Raw genomic sequence first — 25230 nt, forward strand, 5'->3', positions numbered from 1 at the left:
TTTTTTTTTTTTTTTTTTTTTTTTTTTTTTTTTTTTTTTTTGGCTAGGAAATTTGCTTCTAGCTCGTATTTAAAATTATATTGATATTACATGATATTTTTCTATGAGAACATGGACCTAAACAAGTATGAGAAATGTTTTTCTAGAAGCAAAACAGAAGTATGAAAAACTAGGCCAAATAATTAAGACCTAGAGAAATTAGAATTCAAAATCTTTTATATCAGGATATAAGCTAAAAGAATAGTTCGCCTCCTGCCAAGTAAATCAGACTCAGATATGTACAAATTGAATGATACGAATTGTTTGTAAAGTGGGGTGCCTGGGTGGCTCTGTTGGTTAAGCATTTGCCTTTGGCTCAGATCAGAATCCAGGAGTTGCAGGCTCAAGCTCAGCAGAGAGTCTGCTTCTCCCTCTGTCCTTCACCCCATTCGTGCTCTTGCCCTCTCTCAAATAAATAAATAAAATCTTAAAAATAAATAAATAAATAAAATCTTACAGAAAAAAAGAACTGTGTGTAAAGCTAGACATTAAAACCCATTCACATCTACTTACACTAAAAGTTAAATAAAAAAACAGAGAAAAAAGAAAATGTGCACTAAATAATTTCCCATCATTAAAAAAGTCACAAGATGTTGCAGTGGAAAAAATGGGACACGTACAGTCAATAAAACGTATGTAAAGACACTGTCACTTCCATCACTAATTTCCTCCTTTTCTCTCCCATTTTACTAAGATTTTAGGACAGACGCCGCAATTGAGCAATGTAAGCTTGCTTTTGGTGAATTGTTCTAACCTGTACTTTCTGTGTACTTCCCTTTCTGGGCCTTCCCGGACACAAAGCTGTGCTGCCAGGCTTGGGTTCCCGGTGATGAACTTGGCAGTAGGTGACGAAAGTCTTCCTGTTTGTTCCAGATGTGTTTTAGACCCTATCTCACCCCTAGGAGCAAATCTCCTGGCTCTACCACTGACTTCTACATTGAACTGAAAGGGAACATTGTCTTTTCCCATAGGCTTTGACCGGCCTCTCTGCACCTACTTCCAGTGTTCTTTGCTCTTTTGGAAACACGAGATCTCAGGTTTCAGCCCTGGAAGCACAGGGAGGTTAAATGGGACAAGGACAACATGGCTTTGCAGCCCTGGAAATGCTTAGCACGGTGGACCAGACTCCCGCCAGGCTGCTGTGTGATAGGCTTACAACCCCTCTTTGGGGCCGCTGTAACCCAGAGAGAAAGAAAGACTTCTCAGAACTCTGCAAAAAGCCAGAACACTTGATTTCATATGCTATCTCAACCATAGTTATAACTGCAAAGCCAAAGGTTTATAATCAATAATCTCATTTTGAAATTGATTAGGTCATTTCCCCCAAATAGCCATTTAAAACCATGCTATTTCTGTGGCCTGTTAAAAATCTACTGCTGAACCCTGAAAACCTGAACTAAAGTTCTTGGTTTTGTAAGAGCTTGAAGGTTTCTGTGGCCAGTTTGAAGCTGTGATGAAGAATACCCAGGCCAAAAGAAAAATCAGGCAAGCTAGTATTTTTTTTCCCCAAATAACCAACTGTGTTTTGTGTTAGGCGCCCTGCCTCTTATCATATTTGCAGCTTCAAGGTCCACAGCAACATTCCAGTGGAACCCTGGTTCTTCACCATTCAGGAAAATACCAGCTGGCAGTCACTGGTATGAAGTGGATTCAGCAACCAGCAGTGTCATATTTAACCAGGGTAGTCTGGAGAGAGGACAGACACAAACGAACCGCTACTGCCCCGGAGAAAGATGGTGGAATAGCCAGTCTGAATGACCACTGGAAAGGGAGGGTAGCAGCTGGGCTGTGCTTACCCTTGCCGGGCTCTTGAGAGAAGACTGGACCTCATACCAAACTTCCTACAATACTGAAAGGTGATGAGGGTCCTCTTGTGAGGTCACTGATCACTATTAATTAGACCAAGAATGAATGTTCTGTGCCTGCTATACCTGGCCAGGACTGTTCATTACATGAAAAAATAAGACCAGGTCATTAACTCTTTCAAGGATAACGTGACCAGCAGGAATTTTAAACTGAGAGACTCCGAACATGGCAACTTCCTCGTGCCGATGTGACCCACACTCTCATCAATCCCCTGCCGACCTTTCGACCAAAATACATCCCTTGTGGTGACTGGGGAGGGACACTGGAAGCTGCGTCTGAGTATCAGAGGCCTCACTGATGCTACAGCTGCACTTCCTGCCACGGCCACTTCTAAGTCAAGTCAGAGTAAGGAAAGCCAGGAGTGTCTTGTGAGTTTGATCGATAACCTCAGCCTGAAACTCACTACTGTGGTCTTGCAAACGGCAAATGCTCTGCCTGTAAAAACAGTAGTTTCTTGATCTGGCTATCACTAAGCACACTTTGCCTGGCCTCCAAGGAAGACTGATAGTTGACTTTTACGATCTTTGCGTCTTTGAAATGTTACCTTTCATTTTATCTATCCCATCCTGTCAATAAGCGATAATCCTAGGCATCTTGTACCAGTCTACTCCACACTATGGCCTGGTGAACTGGGATCTCGCCAGAGGTTTTCAGATTAAAAACTAACAGCAACAACAACAACCCAACTAGTTAAAAAAAAGTGGCACAGGTAGCACAACCCTGGTAGAAATCTGACAGTTTCTCCTAGAGTGATTCGTGTTACAGAATCAGTTGTCAAACATAATGGTATCTTTCCACAAAAACTCCTTTAAAAATGGGCACAGGCAATAAAAGATAAAATTTGCTACATAAACATATTACTTTCTTAGTAAACAAAAAGAAATGTACTTGCTGAAAGTAAGGCATTTGGGAGCATCCAAGGAGCCATAGGGCTGACCTGTATACAACTATGATTTTAATACTCATTTCATAAAATCCTGGGAGATGCCCTTCTATTAGTCAGTGTCTTGTTTTTCAATTTTATGTCTCAAAAGGGAAAGAAAACATGCACCTTGAAATTTAAATATCTGTTACTTACAAAGATATATCCAAACTTAACTTCCACAAAATACCATTTTATTTTAATTTAATTAATTACCAGCTAGTAGGTCTGCCGACGCTGATGAACTAGAAGCAGCCTGAGGTGCAGGTTGGGGTTCAGAAGCACTACTTCCAAATGCATCTACCCATTATCCATTGTGCAGCACAAAAGTAAAAGAGTGTGAACAGTAAGTACAGTAAGTAAATTAAGTGTTTTGCCAAGAAATGCATAGACATGACACTGTATGGTTGAGCTTATCACTTGTGGATATATGAAATGACTGAGTGAGCTGAATTACACTCTGACCAGTTTATTCTCTCAAAAAAGAGTTCTGGAATATTGCAGATTAACACCCCTTTGTAAGAGTCAGACAATTCTTTTTTTCAAGAATAAAAGTTTTGGTGTAAATCTTGTGATCTCTTCAAATAGGACCAAGGTTTAAAAAATTTTGCCCAAAAGCAATACAATGGAATTTTCCCATTTAGAACTCTATTAAACTTAGAAAAAAAAATTAACAGATTGAACTTAAGCAGCAGCAACCACACTTGTACCCATTTATCAGAGTTCAGTGTTTATTTGCCCCATGTTTTGACCTCCTGAATGTCAGAGACTGTGACACTATCGTCCCTGTCATGTACTCATCATGGCACAAACCATGATGCTTCCATGTACACTAGGTAAGGTACTCAGTGTGGGTCAGCTTGCTGAGAATGGTATTTTAGCCCATGGCGTACACATCTATGGACATTCATGAAGAAATCACTTCAAACCTGTGCTTTTCCCTATAAATTTACTGCTAATAAATGACTTAAAATGCATCACCCTAATGAGTAGTACAAGAGTTAATTTAGTACATCTTCCTACCCTCAGTTAACATGTAGAGTAAGGGGAAGATATATTTAAAGCAGTGAAACATCTTCTGGTTCTCTGGAAGGATTTTAAAACATTAAGCTCAATAAACCCTACAGATTAATGAAGGGCTATATGGCTTATGTTCTCAGTTTTGACTGGCTTATTTGTTTTCAATTCTAAATCATCGAGTTAATGGGTATATTGCTATTAAGAACACAGAAATGTTGATGTAGCCAACGGATCAGGTTGGCCAAGGAACAACAGTAGAAGGAAATTCCAAACAGTTGATTCTACATAAAGATGAAGAGAAAGTTAAAAACACAAAGACTTCAAATGAAAAATGATCTGGTTCTGTCAGGCATGCATTGAAAATTATGACGAACGGATGAGGATGAAGAGAATGATGGCAAAGAAATGGAAAAGATCTTAGAAACTTGTTTACAGTGAAGAGATGGAAATAACTTTGGAGTCAAAGAAAAAATGATGGAATATAACGAAAGAGAAGATGTAAAGACTCTTCTGAGGGGTAAGAAAATACTCTTTTCATGTTGAAGGAGGAGAGATACGCACCCCCAAAAAGGTCTATCACACCTGAAGAATCCACCTTTGCTGGAGAGGCAGTGGTTGCAGGAGATGGTGTCGCAAATGCATCCACTGTGGTGAAGCAGACAACAGGGAAAATCGTGCGTCACCCAAGGGAAAATGAAACCATGAGCCTTGACAGATGGCTTCTTAGGATTTCATGTTTAACAGCAGGCGGTAAGATTGCAGATAGTCTTAACAGTTAAGACAAAGCAAATGGATTCAAAAATACACACTCTGCAGAAGAAAATAACATCTGCCTTCTCGAACTCAGAGGGTTTAGTGTGGTAGGCGGTGGGGCGGGGGGGAGGGGAGGCATCAAGAGTTGTCCCTCCTCACCAGCATTAGATTGGAAATTATGAATCTCATCCGTTGGTGATGGGCCAAAAGGAGATCTTTTTTTCCCCCCAAGTGGATTTTGAGTTTCAAAGAACTCCAGACAAACCTGAATGTTTTGGTATCTGCCTCTCCACACATAACCCCCACCAGACACGTCAGACTGTTTGGCCTTGGCAGGAGCACTCACCGGATAAGAGGTCAGCAGTGAGAGAACTCTCAGGCACAGGAGAGGCCCCTTGTGGTGGAGAGGAGAAAGCATCTTCCGAAAGTGAAACAAACCAAAACCAAGCAGAGGTAAGTAGAAAGCTGAAATCAAAGTTAAATATCTAACAAACGCATTATCACAGGGGAGCACAAAGAGTTCAGTCATGAGAATATCGGGGGGAAACGAACGTTCAAAAACAAAAGGGGGGGCTTCGGTTTTTACCTGTCCCAAACAGGTCTATGCTAGGCGCAGCATCCGGCTTAGGCGCCGCGGCGACTTCCGGAGGGGCCTCAAACAAATCTAAGACCAAGAACACACATGCCTTTACTCAACTCCACAAGCCCACCTGACACAGCAGCATCACTTCCCAGTTCTGCAGGAGCCCGGGGGGACAATTCCGAGACAAGCAGCGTGGAGTATACACAGTGGTCATGCAGTAAGGGTTGTGGATGCGGGGCCTTACAGGTGCCAGATGGAGAGAGTTCAACAACAACAAAACGTTACCACCAAAGATATCTAGAGCAGGAGGAGCGGCGGTGGTGGCAGCGGAGGTGGTGGCGGTGGCGGCGGCAGTGGTGGCGGTGGCGGCGGTAGTGGCAGCCGTGGCAGCTGCGACAGCGGGAGCAGGAGAAGGAGCAGTGGCGGGAACCGGAGGGGCTGTGCTAGCTGTAGGGGTAACTACAGGAACACTGGTCTCAGGTGGCTTCATTGCAAAGAGGTCCAGCTCTGGTGCAGCCTCTGCACTACCTTCAGAAGGGGCAAAGGGGTCTTTTGGAAAGGAAAGCGGAGACACACATTCAGCATCAGTGAGGAAAGAGAAGAGAGACAGAGGCATCGTAACTATGGGTAAGAGACACCTGACACAGATATTCACACACTAGCTAGGCATTAGGCTGCTTGGACTGAACTACTATCCTATCAGCAAGGCTCAGTGATTAGGATGTTTTTCTAAAGGAAAAAAAAAAAAGAAAATTTAGTAGGTAACACAAGTTAAGAAACTTAAAGGCTTCAATGTAAGATAAGCCTATGGTCTAGGATCAGAGATTGTTATTCTTCAAATCCTCAATCTGGGCAATTTGGTAGCTTTAAAAATTCATTAAAACATGCCTATATAGGTGAACTCAGCGCTACACAAGAGTGCAATCCAGCAGGAGGGGACAAAAACAAAACAAAACAAAAAACATTAAGAGAGCATACTTGCCCTGACAAAAATTGTCAATCTTGAGAAATTGTCAATTTTGATAAGTATGCATGTCGTCATCTTAATGTTTTAAGTGCCAGCACTACTGAGTCAGTTATGATGAAGGATCCTTTATACTCAGAAGAAATTAAAGTTGGAAAAACATATGGCCACATCTCACTACGGGCATTTCACATTGGGACAGAGAAAACAACAGACTTGCTCGCGACTGTCGACCCACCATTTCCTGAGCATGCATCAAGGGCTGCGGCTACGGGGGCTGGGGTCGCTGGCGCGGCGGCCCCTTCGGATGCTGCAGGGGCCTCCCCGGGAGAAGCTGCAAAGGCATCTTGGGTGCGGTTTGTAAAACAATAGAAATTAAAGGAATAAAAAGAGAAGAAAATATCGTAAAAGAACCGAGTTAAATTGCAGAAAAGGCTCCCTTATACAACATGAATTTCTTTAAATGCATTCTTACGGCCCATGCACTGTTGGTGTCACAGAGTCATGATTCTTTGTGCTCCTTCGTGTTAGTTCCATGCAAGTGGTATAGGGTTCATACTGCTGAGGCCCTATTAGGATCCATCAGGTAACAAGATTCTCATTGTATAAGGGCTCGGAGAAGCATGTTTTATGTAACATTAGAAATTAATGGATGTGAAGATTAAAACCCCCAAATAACTTTATTACATGATTTAAGACCTTACTCTTTTGTGGCCAGTGAACACTTATTCACTATGTTACCATGATGGCTCTTTGGTGGTTTCTATCATAGATGTCTTCTTTAATGGCAATGAAATTAAACAAATGATGGTAATGTAAATAAATATAGTTCAAAAAATTTTTATGGTCTAGTACAGCATAATTACACTGTGAATACGAAAGGTTTACTAAGTATTCATAAAACAGTTAAGTCTTTGCTTATCCTTGAGAAACATTTTCAGATACAACCAAGGATTTAAGGAAATAGATAACAAAATTAGGGGATGACACTTTAATGCCTTTATTTCAATTTCAATTTATCATTGTTTTAAAATGTATTGTTTTCATTATTTGGAAAATGATCTATTTTCAACAAACTAAAAACATAGTTTCATGCTTTAAGACTATAAGTGTATCACTATTTATAGCAGAAAATCCATTTATAGGCAGCCCCAGTTTATAAATGCCCAGTATATAAATGGCTGATGTGTACAAACAGCACCCAATGCGTTTCTGCCAGTAAACCATGTGAATTTGGTTAAAAAAAAAAAAATCCTGGAGCCTTCAAAGAGATTCTATAGTTCAAAGGTACAAATAATGAAGCTATCATAAGTATGATTTGCTTAGAAGAAAACTCCTAGAAATATCCACCTAGAATCTACCATTTACCTGCTAGACTTCTCATCCTAAAATGCTGCCTTCCACAATATCTACAAACATTCCCTAGAACACAGTTCCTCTGGCCATTAAGAAGGATTTATCATATAGGCTTGTGAAATGCTACACAGTATACCCTTTTTTGGAGATTTATGTAGTATACATTAGGCTGTAGGAAGTCCTATAGTTAGGACACTTGTTTCTGAGTTTAATCCAGCGTGGTCTAAACTGATCTTAGTACGAAACAGACTTTCTTTCCTGTTTTCCTGTGCTGAGGCCGGGCATTAAGTGGAACAACACACACTAAACTGGTCACTTGGGTCAAAATGTCCTTTACAAAAACAGATACCCTTAGAAGACACAACGAAACAATCAGTTATTCATATCTTACAGACTCATTTGAACTGCTTTCTTCCCTCAGCTACATAAGGGAATGTGTTTTTGGACCAAGGGTCTGTCAGGGGAGAGGCCAAATAATAGTGGAGTGCGCTAGGCCATGCTTGCTTCCCCAGATGCAATGCTAAGGATACTGTATTAGAGGGCCTAGAGCAGTACGAAAACCCCAAGAGCCAGGGCAGAACACTAGAGAGTAGAAGAGAAAGCTGGCAGGGCTGAAAGCATTTTGCCACAAGTCAGGTCTGTTTTCTTTCTTTTTATTCTCATAAAAGCTTGAACCAAGGCTAATAATACTAGGACTAGTAAAAACAGTAATAGCGGTCATTGTGAATACTTACGTGTCAGTCACCGTGTAAATACTTTGTGGACATTATTAAATCTAATTCCTATAACTATCTTACAATATCGGTTCTATTATCTCCACTTTGTAGGTCAGAGAACAGAAGCTTGCGGAGGCCGAGAGACGACTAAGATCACAAAACAGGCAAAAAGGTGGAGTCAGGATTTGGTTGTAAACTGATGGAGGTTTGTGTGTTTAACTACTATGCTGCACTGTTGCGAGCCATGCCACACTCTGTTTTGTCTTTGTAGGATGGAATAAACACCAGTTATATCAGTGTTGGGGGTCAAATAAATATCCATGGGCTGGCCTCTTCAATTATCACCTTTGTGAAAGTAGGTAAAACCCATATTTGCAACCATGTCCTCACAAGAGGTTTTTTCCTTCCCTGTCATCTCCTTTTAATGCTTCTCCTGTTACTTAAAACTAGACATTATAAACTCATCTAGTCCCATCAGAACTTCTCTTAAAGACAGGAGCCCAGCTGCTCCAGGCCTGTCTGCTAAATCTTCCAGGCCAGGAGGAAGAGATCCGCATGAGTAAGGCTGCAGCTGACCCCAGCCACTGCCTGACTAGCCAGGAAGGAGACCCTAAATGACAATTGTCCAGCAGAGCTCAGCGGGCTCCAGAACTGTGAGAGGTAATAGAATTTTTTTTTTTGAACATAAAACAAAACTTGTTCTACTACCTAGCTTTCTTTCATTATCTATGGCAGCATTATCCCTCTGGTTCTGAAAACTCAATCTTTTTCCAGTTAAGTTCTCTTTCCCTTGGTACCCATTTGCAGTTCATTTTTACATTTTGCTTATTTTCAAAAAAAGTGCTATTTCCTTGGACATGCATGTTCCTGCTGTTCTACAATTATGGACCCAGTCCAGACCTTCCCCAGCAAAATCATCTCCTTGATACCATTATAGACCAGTCTTCTTTCCCTTCTAGCAATCTAGGAAGAATTTTCTCTTTAATTTTTTAGCATGTGACTACCTTTCTAAAAATTTCAAATAGCTGTCGTTTTCCCCAACCTGAATTCTCCCCATCTTCTCCAGTCACATAAGCCATCTTTATATCACATACTTGGCATAAAGGTTTCAGTCATTGTCAAAAGCCTGAAAGTCACCATTCTAAGTCTTCCCCAAAGGTCCCAAGTTATAAGAGGTTATAAGACTCTATACATGAAATCCACTTTTAAGAGCTATATTTAAGTACTGGTTTTAAGGAAGGTTGATTAAATTAGTTTCTCAACAAACTTGTACAAATGAAAGCCAGCTTGAGAGCTAAGCTCTCTGTTTTCCAGCCACTTGGTTTCATGCCCACAGACTACGTCCTCATGAAGGCTTGCTCACAAATTAACACAAGTGATTGAAAGGGTACCCTGGTGAATGTGTAGAGGAATTAGTCTCACTTTAGTATTCTCATGCTTAGAAAAATCCTGTGTTTTCACAAACTAACGTGCTGCTGTTAACAAAGTTTTCAAGTGAAAAATAGAATATTTTAAATATTTTTGTCTTTTATTTTCATCAGTATTTGTAAATTTTACTGATTTTTTGAAAAGCACAATACTATCTTGCTGTCCTGTTCTGCATGACCACAGCAAGCAGATTTTTTTCTTAAAAGTTCACTTTAAAAAATAAAGCATTTAGTAAATACAATGTTTCTGAAAAAAAGTTTTTAATGACTTACACTGAAATAACTAAAATGTTATGTGGGGTATCAATCTGAATATTTAAAATTGATGGACATTTCCTATTTTTCAAATCTATAATGAGAATGCACAGAAAACATCAATGTTTTAATATTTCATATTTATGAGATAAATTCGCTACTTTTCAGAAATGAAAGCTCTTTAACTTATTTCTAAAGCTATTTAATATTGATGTACAAGCTAGACAAAACTCGAAAGCACGTTTAAAAGTCACGTAAACAAAATATCTGGTGCCCTTATATATTTAAGAGTTCTAACACTTACCCATTTTAGTGATACAGATTAAGAAAAAAAAATGGCCATACTACATGGCTCATCTCTAAATGATTCCTTAAAAGTCAATAAAGAACATGAAAGAAGTTAGGGAATATTCTCAAAAAGTACCTAACAGTGATACACATAGACTTCTGACCATAAATGATAGAAATTTTATAGCTCTCAGAGGTCAGGAGACAGTTTATGGGACTATCCAGATCAATAAAAATGATTGTGATGAGATTTACAGATGTACTCACTCTACCCACAGCCAAATACCCAGAAAAGATATTGGTAAAATCCCAAGGAAGGCTCCATTCTTTGGCATTAAGTTAGATGGCTTTCTGAAGTTTTAGTCTTTTAAATCTGTATTTCAGGGCAGAAAAAGCCATGACAATATTTACAAACATACAGATTTTTCTGCTTGAGGAATGCAAAAAAATCAGTAATTAGTGATCAACACAAATGGCATGATGGCACAAACACTATTTCAAAGCAATATATTAGGCTTTATTACTCTAGAGAGCCATGAGGGAAGCAAGCTGGAGTTGATTGATTTCTTAAAGGCAATTAATTAAGCTCCTTACAAATGTACTGAAAAACAAAAATCTAAATAGCTAAGGATACAGAAATGTTTAAGCACAAAATAGTTATCCATCCTGTTCATATTTTCCTTAAAGTTTTTCTGTCAACATAAGCCTATGAGAAACCACTCATACCCAATGCCAGTTGTATGGGGGGAAAGGGAGGACGTGAAGAAGTTGGTTTTATAAAATTAAGCTAAAAATTTAATTTTTGGTCTCAGAAGTTATAGAGGCATCACTGTAATTTTTGCTAGTGGTTTGCTATTTTTAATAAAATATTCCAAAGCTTTTCCCTACTTCTTAAAAAAAAAAAAAAACAAAAACCACTTTCTCCTATAGTAGGAATGGCAGCATAGCAAGGCAGCAGCAACTTCCTTGTGTGGAACTGGCCACGATGCTGTGTCCAGTTCGGTGCTTCTTGTCTCAGATGATGTCGGCCAGCCTCAGAGACTGGGGCGTGGCGGGGAGCACAGTGCTACATGGCAGTGTGTAAGCGTACGTTCCCAGGGGAATGTACAGCTCCACCAGAGCTGCCAAGTCTCTCCTGCTCTCCCCATCACTTGCCTCCTCCAATTTCTTTACCATGTTCTCAAAATGCCCTGGGAAAGATGTTATATGGTAATGAAACACAAAAACGATGATGAGTATAACACCATTTGATGTATGTATTTGACATGAGCACTTCTCCAGGTGTGGACGTCAGCACCACTCAGACGGGGAGATGTAAATATACTGGCTTCAGACGGGTCCTCAGGTCCAGGCATATTATACTGCCAGAGTCTACGATACCTGACTCGAGCTCACAGCTATAAATCAACTCTGTCAGAATTTACATCTGCACGTAAAGTACATTTTCAGGCAATCATTTCAAAGCCTGACCCAAACCTGTTTTCCATCAGCATTCTGAGTGTTGTATCAAAAAAATCTCTCAAAGTTCCAAAGCCCAAGATGCTCCAAGTTTTTGCTCGTACAGAACAAGCTTACAGTTACAAAAATGGGCATATCCCTAAACTCTCTTCAGAGACCTCCAAATCTGAACTACTCTTGGATATTTTTTTGTCTTACATCTTAAAAAAATAATTTAAGCCAGGACTTCCCTTTTCATATTCTCCAAGTATTATTCATTCAGCTGGTGTGAATGTGGTAAAAAAAAAAATCAAACCTAGATATGATACAGAGGTCTGGTACCACTTTCACATAGATTCTATGGGGCAGGAATGTGTATAGGACAAGGGTTCTAAGAACAATTTAAATCCTTACTTTTAAAAAAACAGAAAAATAAAATGGGCCTAAACCATTGCAACCTTTGCTCTAAAACCATTAAAATTAAGTCAAGATAAAGTTATAAATTTAGCAAAGATAACTATCTATGAATAAACAGTTAAAAAGTAGTGAAACATTCTGACAGGCTGTCATATAATGTAGACACTTTTAAGCCCCTTAACTTTAAGGTAATCTTCGCAAACCCGGCAGGAAAAGGACCAGTGATGTGACCGACTAACCTCCAAAGAGATCGACGTCAGCAGTGACAGCAGTGACAGTTGTGGTAGTTGAGGCAGAGGCTGAAGCAGTTGCAATTTCAGAAGTTGTAGTAGGAGGGGTAGGTTCTGGTGCAAACGGATCTGAAATTTGTGCTTCAGAGGGAACAGAGGAAAGTGCAGCCAGAGAATCTATGTTGCACCACCAACAGAAAACAGACAGGAGGAGAGAAGAAGAGGAAAGGACACAAGATATACCAGACTCCAAATGACCAAAAAAGGACAGTTATTTAGAGAAGGAAGTCTCTCAAAACAGAAGTTTAAAATAAAGCTTTACTCACCCTCTCCCAAAAGGTCTATCGATGTCCAGTATGTGTCAGCATATGAAGAAATGAGAGAGAAAGCTGAAACATGCAACCACACCAATGTCCAAAGCAGGGTGAGGTACTAACTGAAGACATTTCAGTTGTAAGCACCTTTCTGGACCATTTGTAATTTTAAAATAGCGTACTACCTATTATTATCACGGAATGTTTGAGTGAGAAGGGACCTTAGGTCCCCTAGACCAAGCTTCCAGTTTTATAGATGGGAAAACTGGGAGCAAGCAAGGTCAAGAGACTTACCTGAAGTCCACTCTAAACAACTTTGACAAACTCAATTTCTTACCAGATTTACCATTACATCTGCTTTGATGGATTTTACTAAACGATAAATATCAATTCTTAAGAAACTGTAGTTAATTAAATGGTATTAATCATCTATTTTGGGGCGCCTGGGTGGCTCAGTGGGTTAAGCCCCTGCCTTCGGCTCAGGTCGTGATCTCAGGGTCCTGGGATCGAGTCCCGCATCGGGCTCTCTGCTTGGCAGGGAGCCTGCTTCCCTCCCTCTCTCTGCCTGCCTCTCTGTCTACTTGTGATCTCTCTCTGTCAAATAAATAAATAAAATCTTTAAAAAAAAATCATCTATTTGATGTGTCACTTCAGTCCAGAAAACCACAGAATAAATACAGGCTTTATGATAACTGTAGTTCAATTGTAGAACGTACCAAATATAATCAAAGAACTGAGTCCAAGTTTAGGGGCTAGGGAAAAACAACCCTCACCTACATGATTTTTGTCTTCATAAATTTCACATTATTGGATGTTTTGCAATGTGATATATAATCTCTCCATTTATAAACATTACGTGACAACATATGAGAATAATTTTTAAGATGAATGGGACAGATTATGTAGCATCAAAACTTTTCAGGCCATCTGAGGTCTGCGTTCCTTTCGGAGGTGCATACTTCCTTAGGGTTCAACAGTGGGATTACAGTTCGCATCCTAAATAAAAAGCCAAGGAAGAGTAATTCTTACCTATACTATGACTTTAGGTTAAACATTTAGAGAGTCCAATAGCATTCTTGCATTCCCAGTCATGTGATAAACCCCAGGGCTCATATTTGAAATCATGAATGTTATTGGAAATTTATTTTAATCATAAAGAAATTTTATCAGAACTCATTAGGGAGTTATTTTTTTAAGAGCCTTAAAAACAATGTGAGAAATCAGTAAACTAAAAGTTCTGGAAGACATTTAAAGAACTGGGAAACATAAATTTGACACTAAAAATGATCACATACATTTAACCATGCAATTTGCAAACCCAATAAATATTAGATAAAGTATTCTATAGGCACATTAAGGTAATCAAAGCCCATCCTAACCAAATCTTATATATTTCATAACAATATTAAAAAATTATAGCACACAGGGTACTTCACATTAGAAACAGTTTTTAAATTTTAGAATGTATGTGTAATTAACACCAGCCAAAAGGGAACTATATTGATTTGGGGCTGTTAGCTGATCAGGTCCCAAATCCTGAGAAACAGAAGGTACTTCCAATAATTCCTCAAACCAACAGTATCAGGCCCAAGACAACTGTTATTTTATACTCATACATCCTAAATTATTAATTAGAAACCAAAATGGGTCATCAGAAGCCAGACAGACTTGATTTCTCTATTCTCCTGGCATTGGTAGGACTCTCTCTAGTCTTGTTTTATCAATGGCTAGTTCAAGATGCAATGTGACTTAGCAGAAGACCTAAGAGCCATGTGATTTAACAGTTTCCAGACTTGTTATTGTCTGGGACAGGGAGTGGGAAATTTATTTTGTATATTTGGTAAGTGATAAAGAAGAAGACTATTTACGACTATTAGGAGAGAGAAATAGAAATATTTTTAAAAAGTATAAAGGATTAAAATACTTGTTCCATGTTTTTGACTAGTGTTTTATTCAGATGGAGGGTTATAAGACTTGCTGCAGTATGACGAAAGATGGAAATGAAAATTTCCCAGGGAAATGTACGACAATTAAAAATACTGGTGCATAACCGATGTTGAAAGCTTTTGCTACAGGTGTTAGTCTCTAAAAATCCCAATTTTCTGGAAGAAATATAATTTGTTATTTTTTGCTTTATGCAAAATTTCCCCTGCTATTAAAGAAAGGCATACATTAGGATGATGAGAACAGTTATTATTCTCAAAGCTACCACTTTTTTTTAAATTTATTTTTTTAAATTAACGTATAATGTATTATTTGCCCCAGGGGTTCAGGTCTGTGAATCGTCAGGCTTACACACTTCACAAAAGCTACCACTTTTTTATAAAATATTAAACTATACAAAACACTCCTCCCCAAAACCCATAGCAGCAGAATTCAATTCACTGGCAAGTAGTACATAATCAGAGTTATTTTTTTGCATTTTGGAAATTACCTGAAAATATTCACTGTAATTGAGGAAATAAAACCACAACTAGATAAATACGGAAATCTGTATTTTGCAGTGATATGAAGCAAAACTTCCTTGATTATTATAAAGATTGAATGTGTTAATATATTTACGTGCTCACCCATACCTGGAGCATATCAATGCTTGCTAATAACAATAGCAGTAGCTAACATTTAAGTCGTTACAACTTTCATTACAGAACTCCCGACTTTCAAGCTTCTATAAATTTGTGTGTATGTGTGTACACATGCATGTTTCCAAAACAGCCTGCAGATATGCCCCCAGATTTAATTAACAAGCAAATGGTAATACAGGTCACTAAAATTGCTTGTACTGTGGGTAATATTCCCCATGGAAACTATTAGAGTCATATGATTGCATGATAATGGTGAGCCTTCAAATGGATGTTGGTAATTATTTTCTATTAGGTCTCTTAATTCTAATAAAAACCATAACTAGGTCAACTAATTATAAAAAGACTCTAACAGAAATTCTGTATTTCTCAGAAAAAAGAAATTTCACCTTAAGCATTTTAAAGAAGAAATCATCTGTTTCCCACTCTAAGATACACAGAAATACAACACACATACTCACTTGTTTGTGCTGAATTTATTATGAAGAGAAAAACACACTCATTATGGGGCCAAAGGCAGGGATTTAAAAAATGCTGTCTTCTTTCAGTCAAACATGTTCATTATCAGCCCACAGAATGCAAATCTTATACGCATTACTTAACTTAGGTTTACTAAAATACGAATTTGCTAAAACGTGGTTGTTTTATACCAATAGGAAAAATACTATCATTTACAAGATGCACCTGAAAATGGGAGTATTTATCAGTACCCATAACCCCCAAGACAAATTAATAAACACTTGAAATGCCCTTGGTGGTTGGAAAACGAATCCTCTTACTAGCATTATGGTCAGATAAGAATATTCAAATAAGTCTACAGTCTTAAGGTTTATAGTTTATTGTTTGGTTATACAAAATTAAAATGCGCTTCAGTAACAGAAGTTTGATTTTATCAAAGAAGATTGAGAAAGTGATTTTATTTATTTTTTGCTTAGAAATAATGAGCCAAACATATTTGTTACAACTTAGCATCATGTTCAACCACTTACTGGGTATCTATAGGAAAAATGCAGACCAAAGGTAACAAATGTTTCTTGATTTCATATTACACAAGTTTACTTCAATTTCTTAAGGCTTATAATTTTTACTATTCTGCTTAGAATTAAAGATTTATTACTGTTTTTCTCTGTGGCTGAACTTCTACTACTATGAAATACTGCAGTTATAGATATTTTCTTGAGACAGTAGACTAATGATGTCTAACTATCAAAGAGTGACCATCAGGCCCTAAGCCAAGGTTCTGCTAGCCTACCAGGTATTTTGTACAGTATAAAAAAGTGTTCCCTCTGCACCAGCAGATTAGGAAAAGAAAAGCACCTTTTTCTCAAGGAAGAAAAAGGCTCACAGTTTGACTTGCAGAAAGCAGGCTGGATTTTAGTCCCTCTCATCCTGCTTTTGATCAAGACATAAACTGCATGTCCCTATTGAACAGAGCTGACTAAAACCACAGTATTCTGTTTTCGTCTATATCCACTATGTTAATGCTTCAATCACCAATAGTTACTTATTTCTAACAAGACTGAAATATACTCTGATAAAACTGGTTATTAGAACTTATTCCTTACAGTACAGTATCTTAGCAAAAAGTGCCTGAAGACAGAAATGAATAACAATGTTTCCCTGCAATTTTAGAACATTTCACCTAGCTTTATCTTTTCACTTGGCATTCTTCTGGTACAAAATTAAAAAAAAAAAAAAAAACAAAGAAAAGAAGAATAATTACTCTTCAATTTCATGCCAGAGAATAAGGTGAAAAGAGACGGTTTACAGTTTCACTGTTTATTAAAGTTCTAAGTAAATCATTAAATGTTTGATAAGTTCTAAAAATTACAGTATGTATACTGATTTTTAAATAGTTCACAGAATTAAAGACAATACATTCATATAAAACTGGAAAAATTTTGTATAACCCCACAAATTATAAATTAACACTAAATTTTAAATTACAAAAGTTCTCTGAAAGTCACTTATATGAATTTATGACCAAAAATGTGTGGTTTAAAGATATGGATTCGAAGCATTTTAAATGAACTAGAAAGCACAATTGTTATAGAACACTGTGGTAATGAAAATACATTCTTAGTAAATTGAAATAATCAAATATTTCTGAAAGATGAAGCTCAGAATGAAAGTCTGAGAGCCAGAACACTGCACTTATAAAATCTGAGCAGCAATATTTTCCTTTTAACAACTGAAATTTAATAAAGTTAAGTAAAGTTGAAAGAGCAATTTTATTTTAAAAAATTGATAGCTATAAGCTTAGGAGTAGAACATTTCAACATAAGAGATTTAAATATTTAAAGTGGAAAACACCAATATTTAAAATGCTCATATTTATAATTAGCATTGTAGGACTGGTATGTATCCTACAGATAGATATATTGTAAGACTGGTTATCTGTCATTTATTTTGTTGCCAAAATAACTTGCAAATAAAATCAAGAGATTATATAACATGTATTCTGATGTCATCCTGACACATTGTTTAGCAAGCTCGCCTAAAGATTATTTAATTATCTATGGGAATGTAACTTTATTTGACTTTGCAATTTAAACGTTAATTAAGTATTCTGATTCTAAAATGATATATTAAAAGTTACAGAACTTGTCTACTAGTGATTGAAGTAATATTCTGTCTGGGAGAAGATAACTTCAAGATTTCATCTTTTTTGCCCTATTGGACATTAACTAATTTTATACTTAATGTACTTAAAGTTATTCTTACATTCCTTTTCAAACATGGGTAAATACCAAGTTCCTCAAAATGTTCTCTGAACTGGACACCTGGGTGGCTCAGTCGGTTAAGCATCTGCCTTCGGCTCAGGACATGATCCCAGGGTTCTAGGATCGAGCCCTGCATCGGGCTCCCTGCTCAGTGGGGAGTCAGCTTCTCCCTCTCACTCCGCCACTCTCCCCAGCTTGTGCCCGCTGGCTCTCTAATAAATAAATAAAATGTTAAAAAAATGTTCTCTGAACCATCATTTTCATCTTACTGATTTCCTCATCAGTGAGTTAATGTCTTTCACCTGTGCTGTTTTTCCCCCACACCTTAGTTTTACTGATGTATATATTCGAGGTGTACAGTGTGATGATTTGACATACATATACTTTATGAAATGATTAGTACAATCAACCTAACACACCATCATCTCGCACGGTTACTAGTTACTACCTTTATTTTTGTGGTGAGAATACTTAAACTTTACTTTCAGCAAATTTCGAGTGTACAATAGTATTACCAACTATAGTCATCAGCTGTACATTAGATCACCAGAACTTATTCATCTCACAACTGACCATTCCTACCCTTTGATAAATGTCTCTCCAACCTGTGCCTTACTCTCCATCCTCTGCCAACCACCATTCTACTCTGAGAATTTGGCTTTTTTGGATTCCACATACAAGTGAGATCTACGTATTTGTCTTTCTGTGTCTGGCTTATTCCCTTAGCATAATGTCTTCCACATTCACATCCATGCTTCTGCAAATGGGAAGATTTCCTTATTTTTAGGGCTGAATAATATTTCATTGAATTGATATATAACACATTTTCCTTCTCTATTTGTCCAATGACAGACATTTAGGTTATTTCCATATCTTGGCTACTGTGTATAAAGCTTCAGTGACTATGGGAGGGTAGCTATCTCTTTGATACGTGTGTTCGTGTGTGTGTGTATGTGTGTGTATCCATTAGAAGTAAAATTAGTAAATCATGTGGTAGTTCTATTTTTAATTTTTTGAGGACTATCTATACTGTTTTCCATAATAGCTGTACCAATATACACTCCCACCAACAGTGTAGAGGGTTCCCTTTCCTCCATACCCTCATCAGTACTTGTTATCTCTTATCTTTTTGGTATAGTCATTCCAGCAGGTATGGGGAGATATGATATGGGTTTGACTTGCATTTCCCTGATTAGTGATACTTAACACCTTTCTATGTATCTATTGGCCATCTGTATGTTTTCTTTGGAAAAATGTCTATTCAGGTCCTCTGCCCATTTTTAAATCAAGTTGTTTGGTTTTTTGCTATTGAGTTGAGTCCTTACATATTTTGAATATTAACTCCATATTAGGTACTTGGTTTGCAAACATTTTCTTCCACTCTGTACACTACATTTTCATTTTATTGTTTCTTTTGCTGTGCAGAAGTTTTTTAGTTTGACATAGTCCTACTGCTTATTTTTACTTTTGTTGCCTATGCTTTAGTGTCATATGTAAAAAACTCATTGCTAAGACCAGCATCTAAAAAGATTTTTCTGTTTTCTTATGGCTTCAGGTATTATACTGAAGTCTTTAATCCATTTAAAGTTCATTTTTGTGTATGGTATAAGTTTCCAATATTATTCTTGTGCATGTGGATATCCAGTTTTTCCAACACATTTATTAAAGATACTATCCTTTTCCTGTTGTGTATTGTTGGTGTTCTTGTCGAAAGTTAGTTGACTGTGTATATGTGGATTTATTTTTGTGCTCTCTGTTTTGTTCTGTTGGTCAAGGTGTCTGTTTTCATTTCAGTATCATACTATTATGATTACTATAGCTTTGTACTATACTTTGAAATCAGGCAATTTGAAGTCCTCAGTTTTGTTCTTCTTAAGATTGCTTTGACTGCTTGGGGTTTTTTGTGGTTTGTACAAATGACAGGCTTATTTTTCTATTTAAGGGAAAATGTCATTACAGGTTTTCTAGGTATTTCACTGAATGTATAGATTAAGTAATATGGACATTTTGACAGTATTAACTTTTCCAATCCATGAACACAGGAATACAGAAACACCACTTTTGTGTTTTCAATTTCTCTCATCAATGTTTAATAGTTCAGTGTACAGATCTTTCATGTCCTTGATAAATTAACTCCTATATCCTTTTGATGCCACTGTAAATGAAATTGTTTTCCTCACTTTTTCAGATAATTTGTTGCTAGTGTATAGAAATGCAATTTATTTTTGTATGTTGATTGTGTATCTTGCAACTTTACTGAATTTATTTATTCTAACAGCTTTTTGGTAGAGTCTTCAGGGTTTTATACATACAAGAGTATGTCATCTGCAGAGACAATTTTGCTTCTTCCTTTCCTGTTTGGATGCTTTAATTTCTTTTTCTTGTCTAATTTCTCTTGCTAAGACTTCCAGTACTATGTTGAATAGAAGTGGAGAGGGACATTCTTGTCCCTAATTTTAAGAGAAAAAGGTTTCAGCTTTTCACCATTGAGTCTGTTGTTAGCTGTGAGCTGATCATATATGGCCTTTATAACACTGAGGTACATTCCCTCTACTTATAATTTGTCAAGAATTTTTATCAAAAAGGGATAAATCTTAACAGATTAAAATCTGTTGGTGCTTTTTCCGTATCTATTGAGATCATAAGATTATTGAGATCATATGATTTTTTTTTTAAAGGAGACTCCATGCCCAGTGTGGAGCCCAACAAGGGGCTTGAACTCACAACCCTGAGATCAAGACCTAAGCTAAGATCAAGAGTTGGCGGCTTAATCAACAGAGGCACCCAGGCACACTGAGATCATACAATTTTTATCCTTTATTCTGTAATACCATATATCATATTTACTGATTTGTATATATTGAATCATCCTTATATCCCAGGGATAAATCCAACTTGATTATGGTGTATGATACTTATAATATATTATGGAATTTGGTTTGCTAATATTTTGTAAAGCATTTTTGCATTTTTGCTCATCAAGGTTATTGGCCTGTAATTTCCTTTTCTAACTTTGGTCTGAGGGTATTACAGGCCTCAAAAATGAGTTTGGAAGTGTTTCCTCCTTTTCAATGTTTTGGAAGAATTAGAGAAGGACTGGCATTAATTCTTGTTTAAATGTTGGGTAGAATTCACTTGTGAAGCTATCTGGTCATATTTTTCTTTGTTGGGAGTTTTTGATTCATGTTTCAATTTCCTTACTCATTATGGGTCTGTTCAGATTTTCTATTTCTTCATGGTTCTATCTCAGTCAGTCCTATGTATCTAGGTATTTAGTCATTTTTCTGGATTATTGATATGATGGCATATAATCATTCATAGTAGTCTCTTAAGGCCTTTTGAACTTTTATAATATCAGGTGTAATATTTCCTCTTTCATTTATAATTTTGAGTTTTTGCTCCTTTTTTCTTGTTTAGTCTAGCTAAAGGTTTGTCATTTTGTTTTTTAAAAAAAACCAATTCTTAGTTTCACTGATCTTTTCTATTGTCTATCTAGTTTCTACTTCATTTATTTCTGGTCTAATCTTTATTATTTCTTTCCTTCTGTTAATGTTGGGATTAGTTTGTTCTTTTTCTAGTTCCTTGAGGTATAAAGCTAGCTTGCGTATTTGAGATCTTTCTTCTTAATGCAGGCATTTACCACTATAAACTTCCCTCTTAGAGCTGCTTTGCAGCATCTTATAGGTTTTGGTATGTTATTTTTTCATTTTCATCTGTTTCTTTTTTTTTATGATTTTATCTCTTTATTGTAGGGGAGAGAGAGAGAGAGAGCAAGTGAGTGCACAAACAGGGGGAGCGGCAGGCAGAGGGAGATAGAGAAGCAGTCTTCCCACAGAACAGGGAGGCTGATGCAGGGCTCGAGTCCAGGACCCCAAAGGCAGATGCTTAACCGACTGAGCCACTCAGATGATGCCATTTTCATTTGTTTCAAGATACTTTCTTATTTCATTTCAATTTTTTCTTTGACCCATTAGTTGGTCAGGAGTATGTTGTTTAATCTCCACATATTTGTGAATGTTCCAATTTTCCCTTTGTTACTAATTTCTAGTTTCATACCACTGAGATTGGAAATGATACTTCATAGGACTTCAATCTTCTTTAACTTGCTAAGATTTGTTTAGTGCCCTAACTTACAATCTATCCTGGAGAGTGTACCATATGTGCTTGAGAAAAATGTTTACTCTTCTGTGTTGAGTGGAATGTTCTGTATATGTCAGTTGAACCCTTTTGGAATAAAGTTATCAAGTCCTCTGTTTCCTTATTGATTTTCTGCCTGGATTATCTATCCATTGTTGAAAGTGGCATAAAAAAGTCCTCTACTGTTACTGTGTGGCTATTTCTCCCCTTAGTTCTCTTAATATTTATTTTATATATTTAGGTGTTCCAATGTTTAGTGTGTGTGTGTGTGTGTATGTGTGTGTGTATATATATATATATTTATAATTATTATATCATCTTGATGGGTTGATCTTTTTATCATTATATAATATAGTGATCTTCTCTGTGTCTTGGATAGTTTTTTGACCAAAAATCTATTTTGTCTGATAAAAGTATAGCCAATATTGCTCTCTTTTGATTATCATTTGCATGGAATATCTTTTTTCTATCCCTTCACTTTACCTATGTGTGTCCTGAAAGTTAAAATGAGTCTCATAGGCAGCATATTATTGGATCTTGTGTTTCTGTTTAAAATATTCATTGAACCACTCTGTGTCTTTTGATTTGGGGAACTTAATGTATTTACATTTAAAGTAATTACTGATGAGTAAGGACTTATTATTGCCATTTTGTTTACTGTTTTCTGACCATTCTGTACTTCCTCTCTTCCTTTCTTCCTCTCTCAGTCTTCTTTTGTGACTTGTTGATCTTCCTTAGTGGTATGCTTTGATTCCTTTCTCTTTATCTTTTGAGTATCTAGTAGAGGTGTTTCTTTTTGTGTGTGTTTATCATGAGTCTTGTATGAAATAGCTTATAGTTTTAAAAGTATATTTTAAAAAGCTAAGAACTTCAACCATATACCAAAAGTCCACACTCCTAGTCTTCTTCCCCACCCCTGACATTTTATGTACTGATATCACAACTTTTACATATTGTGTTTATATTAACAAATTATGGTAGCTTTAGTTATTTTGAATTCTTTTAACTTTTATAATAGAGTTAAAAGTGATTTACCTACTACCACCACAGTATTAGAGTATTCTGAATTTGACCTTATACTTACCTTTACCAGTGAGCTTTATTCTTCCATATGTTTTCATGTTGGTACTTAATAGGCTTTTGTTTTAATTTGAAGAACTCCTTTAACATTTCTTATGAGGCATGGCTAGTGGTGATGAACTTCCTTAGCTTTTATTTGTGGAGGAAAGTCTTCATTTTTTCATTTCTGAAGGACAACTTTGGTGGGTACAGTACTCTTGGTTGAAGTTTTTATTTTTCCTTTCCGTGCTGTGAGTGTATCATCCTACTTAGTCATGGCAGGCAAGGTTTCTGCTGAGAAATGTGCTGATAGACTTATCAGGGTTCTTATCTATATGACAAATGGCTTTACTCTTGCTGTTCTCAAGATTTTCTTTTTGTCTTTGACTTTTGTCAATTTGGTTATACTGTGCCTTCTTTGGATTATCTTGCTTGGGGACTTTTGAATATCACAAATATGAATGTCCATATCTGTCTATCCATTTGGGAAGTGTTCAGTCATTATTTCTTTAAATAAGCTTTCTGTTCCTCTTTTTCTGTCTTCTCCTTCTGGGATTCCCTTGATGCATATATTCATTCATTTGATAGCAACCACAGGTCCCATGTGCTTTCTTCATTCTTTTCCCATTTTGTTCCCCTAATTAGTATCTCCTAATGATCTATCTTTGAGTTTGCTGATACTTTATTCTGTCTGATTAAGTTTGCTGTTGAAGCTCTCTATTGAGTTTTTCAGTTGAGTCATTATATTCTGCAGCTCTAGATTTCTGTTTAGTTCTTTCTAATGGCCTCTATCTTTCTATTAAACTTTTCATTTTGTTCATGTACTGTCTTCTTGACTATGTTTTGTTGTCTATTTCTGTTCTCTTGCATCTCACTGAGCTTCATTAAGATGACTATGCTGAATTCTTTGTCAGGCAATTTATAGATCTCCATATCTTTGGTGTCAGTTATTAGAGTATTATGAGCTTCCTTTGGTGGTGTCATGTTTGTTTCCATGATTTTTTGTAATCCATGTAGTCTTGTGTTGGTGTCTGTGCGTTTGAAGAAGTAAGCAGCTCTTCCAGTCTTTAAAGACTCATTTTGGCAGGTAAAGACCTTCACCTGCTCTGCACTAATAACACTGCCCAGAGTATTATAACAGAATCACAACTGAGTGGGGTTGTAGCTGGGTCATGTGGCTACCTGCTGGAAATGCTGTGATGCCCACGGTTGGCGGGCCTCTTGCCAGGAGCTTGGATGGGTTTGGGTCTGCCTCATTCCTGGGTGGACCTTCAGGACCTTGGTGAGAAGGGCTAGAACTGAGATAAGAGTCCATTTCAGGGTCTGCCTTTGAGGCCACAGATGGTGGGCTGGTTAGCAAGTGCATGGATAGGTGTGGCTCTCACTGGGTCGCTGGGTAGGCAGGTCTTGTCCTGGACCATAGCTGAATGGAGCTGAGACCAAGTCAGAGGGCTGCTTTAAAGTCCATAGTTAGGACCAAGGTCAGTGGGATTGCCTCTGGAGGCAGGGACAGGGGAGTCTGTTGCTGGATTCCTGGGCAGGCAGGACTGACTGTTCCCAGACCATGACTGAGAAAGGCTGGAGCTGGGTCATAGGCCATTTCAGAATTCACAGCTAAGACCAAGGTCAGCAGACCTGTTACCTAAGGCAAGGGCAAACATGGCTCTTTCTGGGTCCCTTGGTAAATGTTGCTGATGGCAGGACCAAGGCCAAACAGGACTATAAATGCATCCATAGGGGCATGGTGGTATTTCTAGATCTGTAGCTAGGGCCAAGGTTGGTGAGTCTCCCATCTGGATGTAGGCCTGCCTTCTCAAAACAACCTTCCTTGATCTTAGGTTCCATTGGGGTTTTACAACCTCCTACCTGGTTCCCAAAGCTCCCCAAAAGGCACTTTGTCCATGAATCGCTGCCAAAATTATTTTTGCTATGGGGAGTTATGATGGGGTACCTCTTATTCTACCACCTTGCTTATGTTGTTCCCTCTGTGTTGTTTCTATAGTTGTATTAGTCATTTTTAAAGTTAAAAAAAATTTATTTTGATATTTTGGTACAATAGGGCAAAGTATTTAAAACCAACTCAGTGTAGCATTGAAAACAATTAACTTATTTTTATATTATTATTTAACTTTCTTTTTAATC

General features: G+C 37.3%; 1 protein-coding gene across 1 annotated transcript in view; it reads right to left on the reverse strand.

The window, feature by feature from the left end:
- LOC111147548 (synaptosome associated protein 91) overlaps positions 1-25230 on the reverse strand; it is a 148688-nt gene that overhangs the window by 38658 nt on the left and 84800 nt on the right. Inside the window, exons 15-22 of the mRNA XM_022503640.1 lie at positions 12600-12614; positions 12283-12450; positions 6386-6493; positions 5469-5732; positions 5187-5264; positions 4947-5018; positions 4409-4492; positions 3044-3127 (exon numbers count right to left, since the gene is read on the reverse strand). Of these exons, the coding sequence (XP_022359348.1) occupies positions 3044-3127; positions 4409-4492; positions 4947-5018; positions 5187-5264; positions 5469-5732; positions 6386-6493; positions 12283-12450; positions 12600-12614 (873 nt within the window). The remainder of the gene's footprint in view (positions 1-3043; positions 3128-4408; positions 4493-4946; positions 5019-5186; positions 5265-5468; positions 5733-6385; positions 6494-12282; positions 12451-12599; positions 12615-25230) is intronic.

The sequence above is a fragment of the Enhydra lutris genome, unplaced genomic scaffold, assembly GCF_002288905.1.
Source record: "Enhydra lutris kenyoni isolate GAN:26980312 unplaced genomic scaffold, ASM228890v2 scaffoldscaffold17, whole genome shotgun sequence".
NCBI classification, from domain to species: Eukaryota; Metazoa; Chordata; class Mammalia; order Carnivora; family Mustelidae; genus Enhydra; species Enhydra lutris.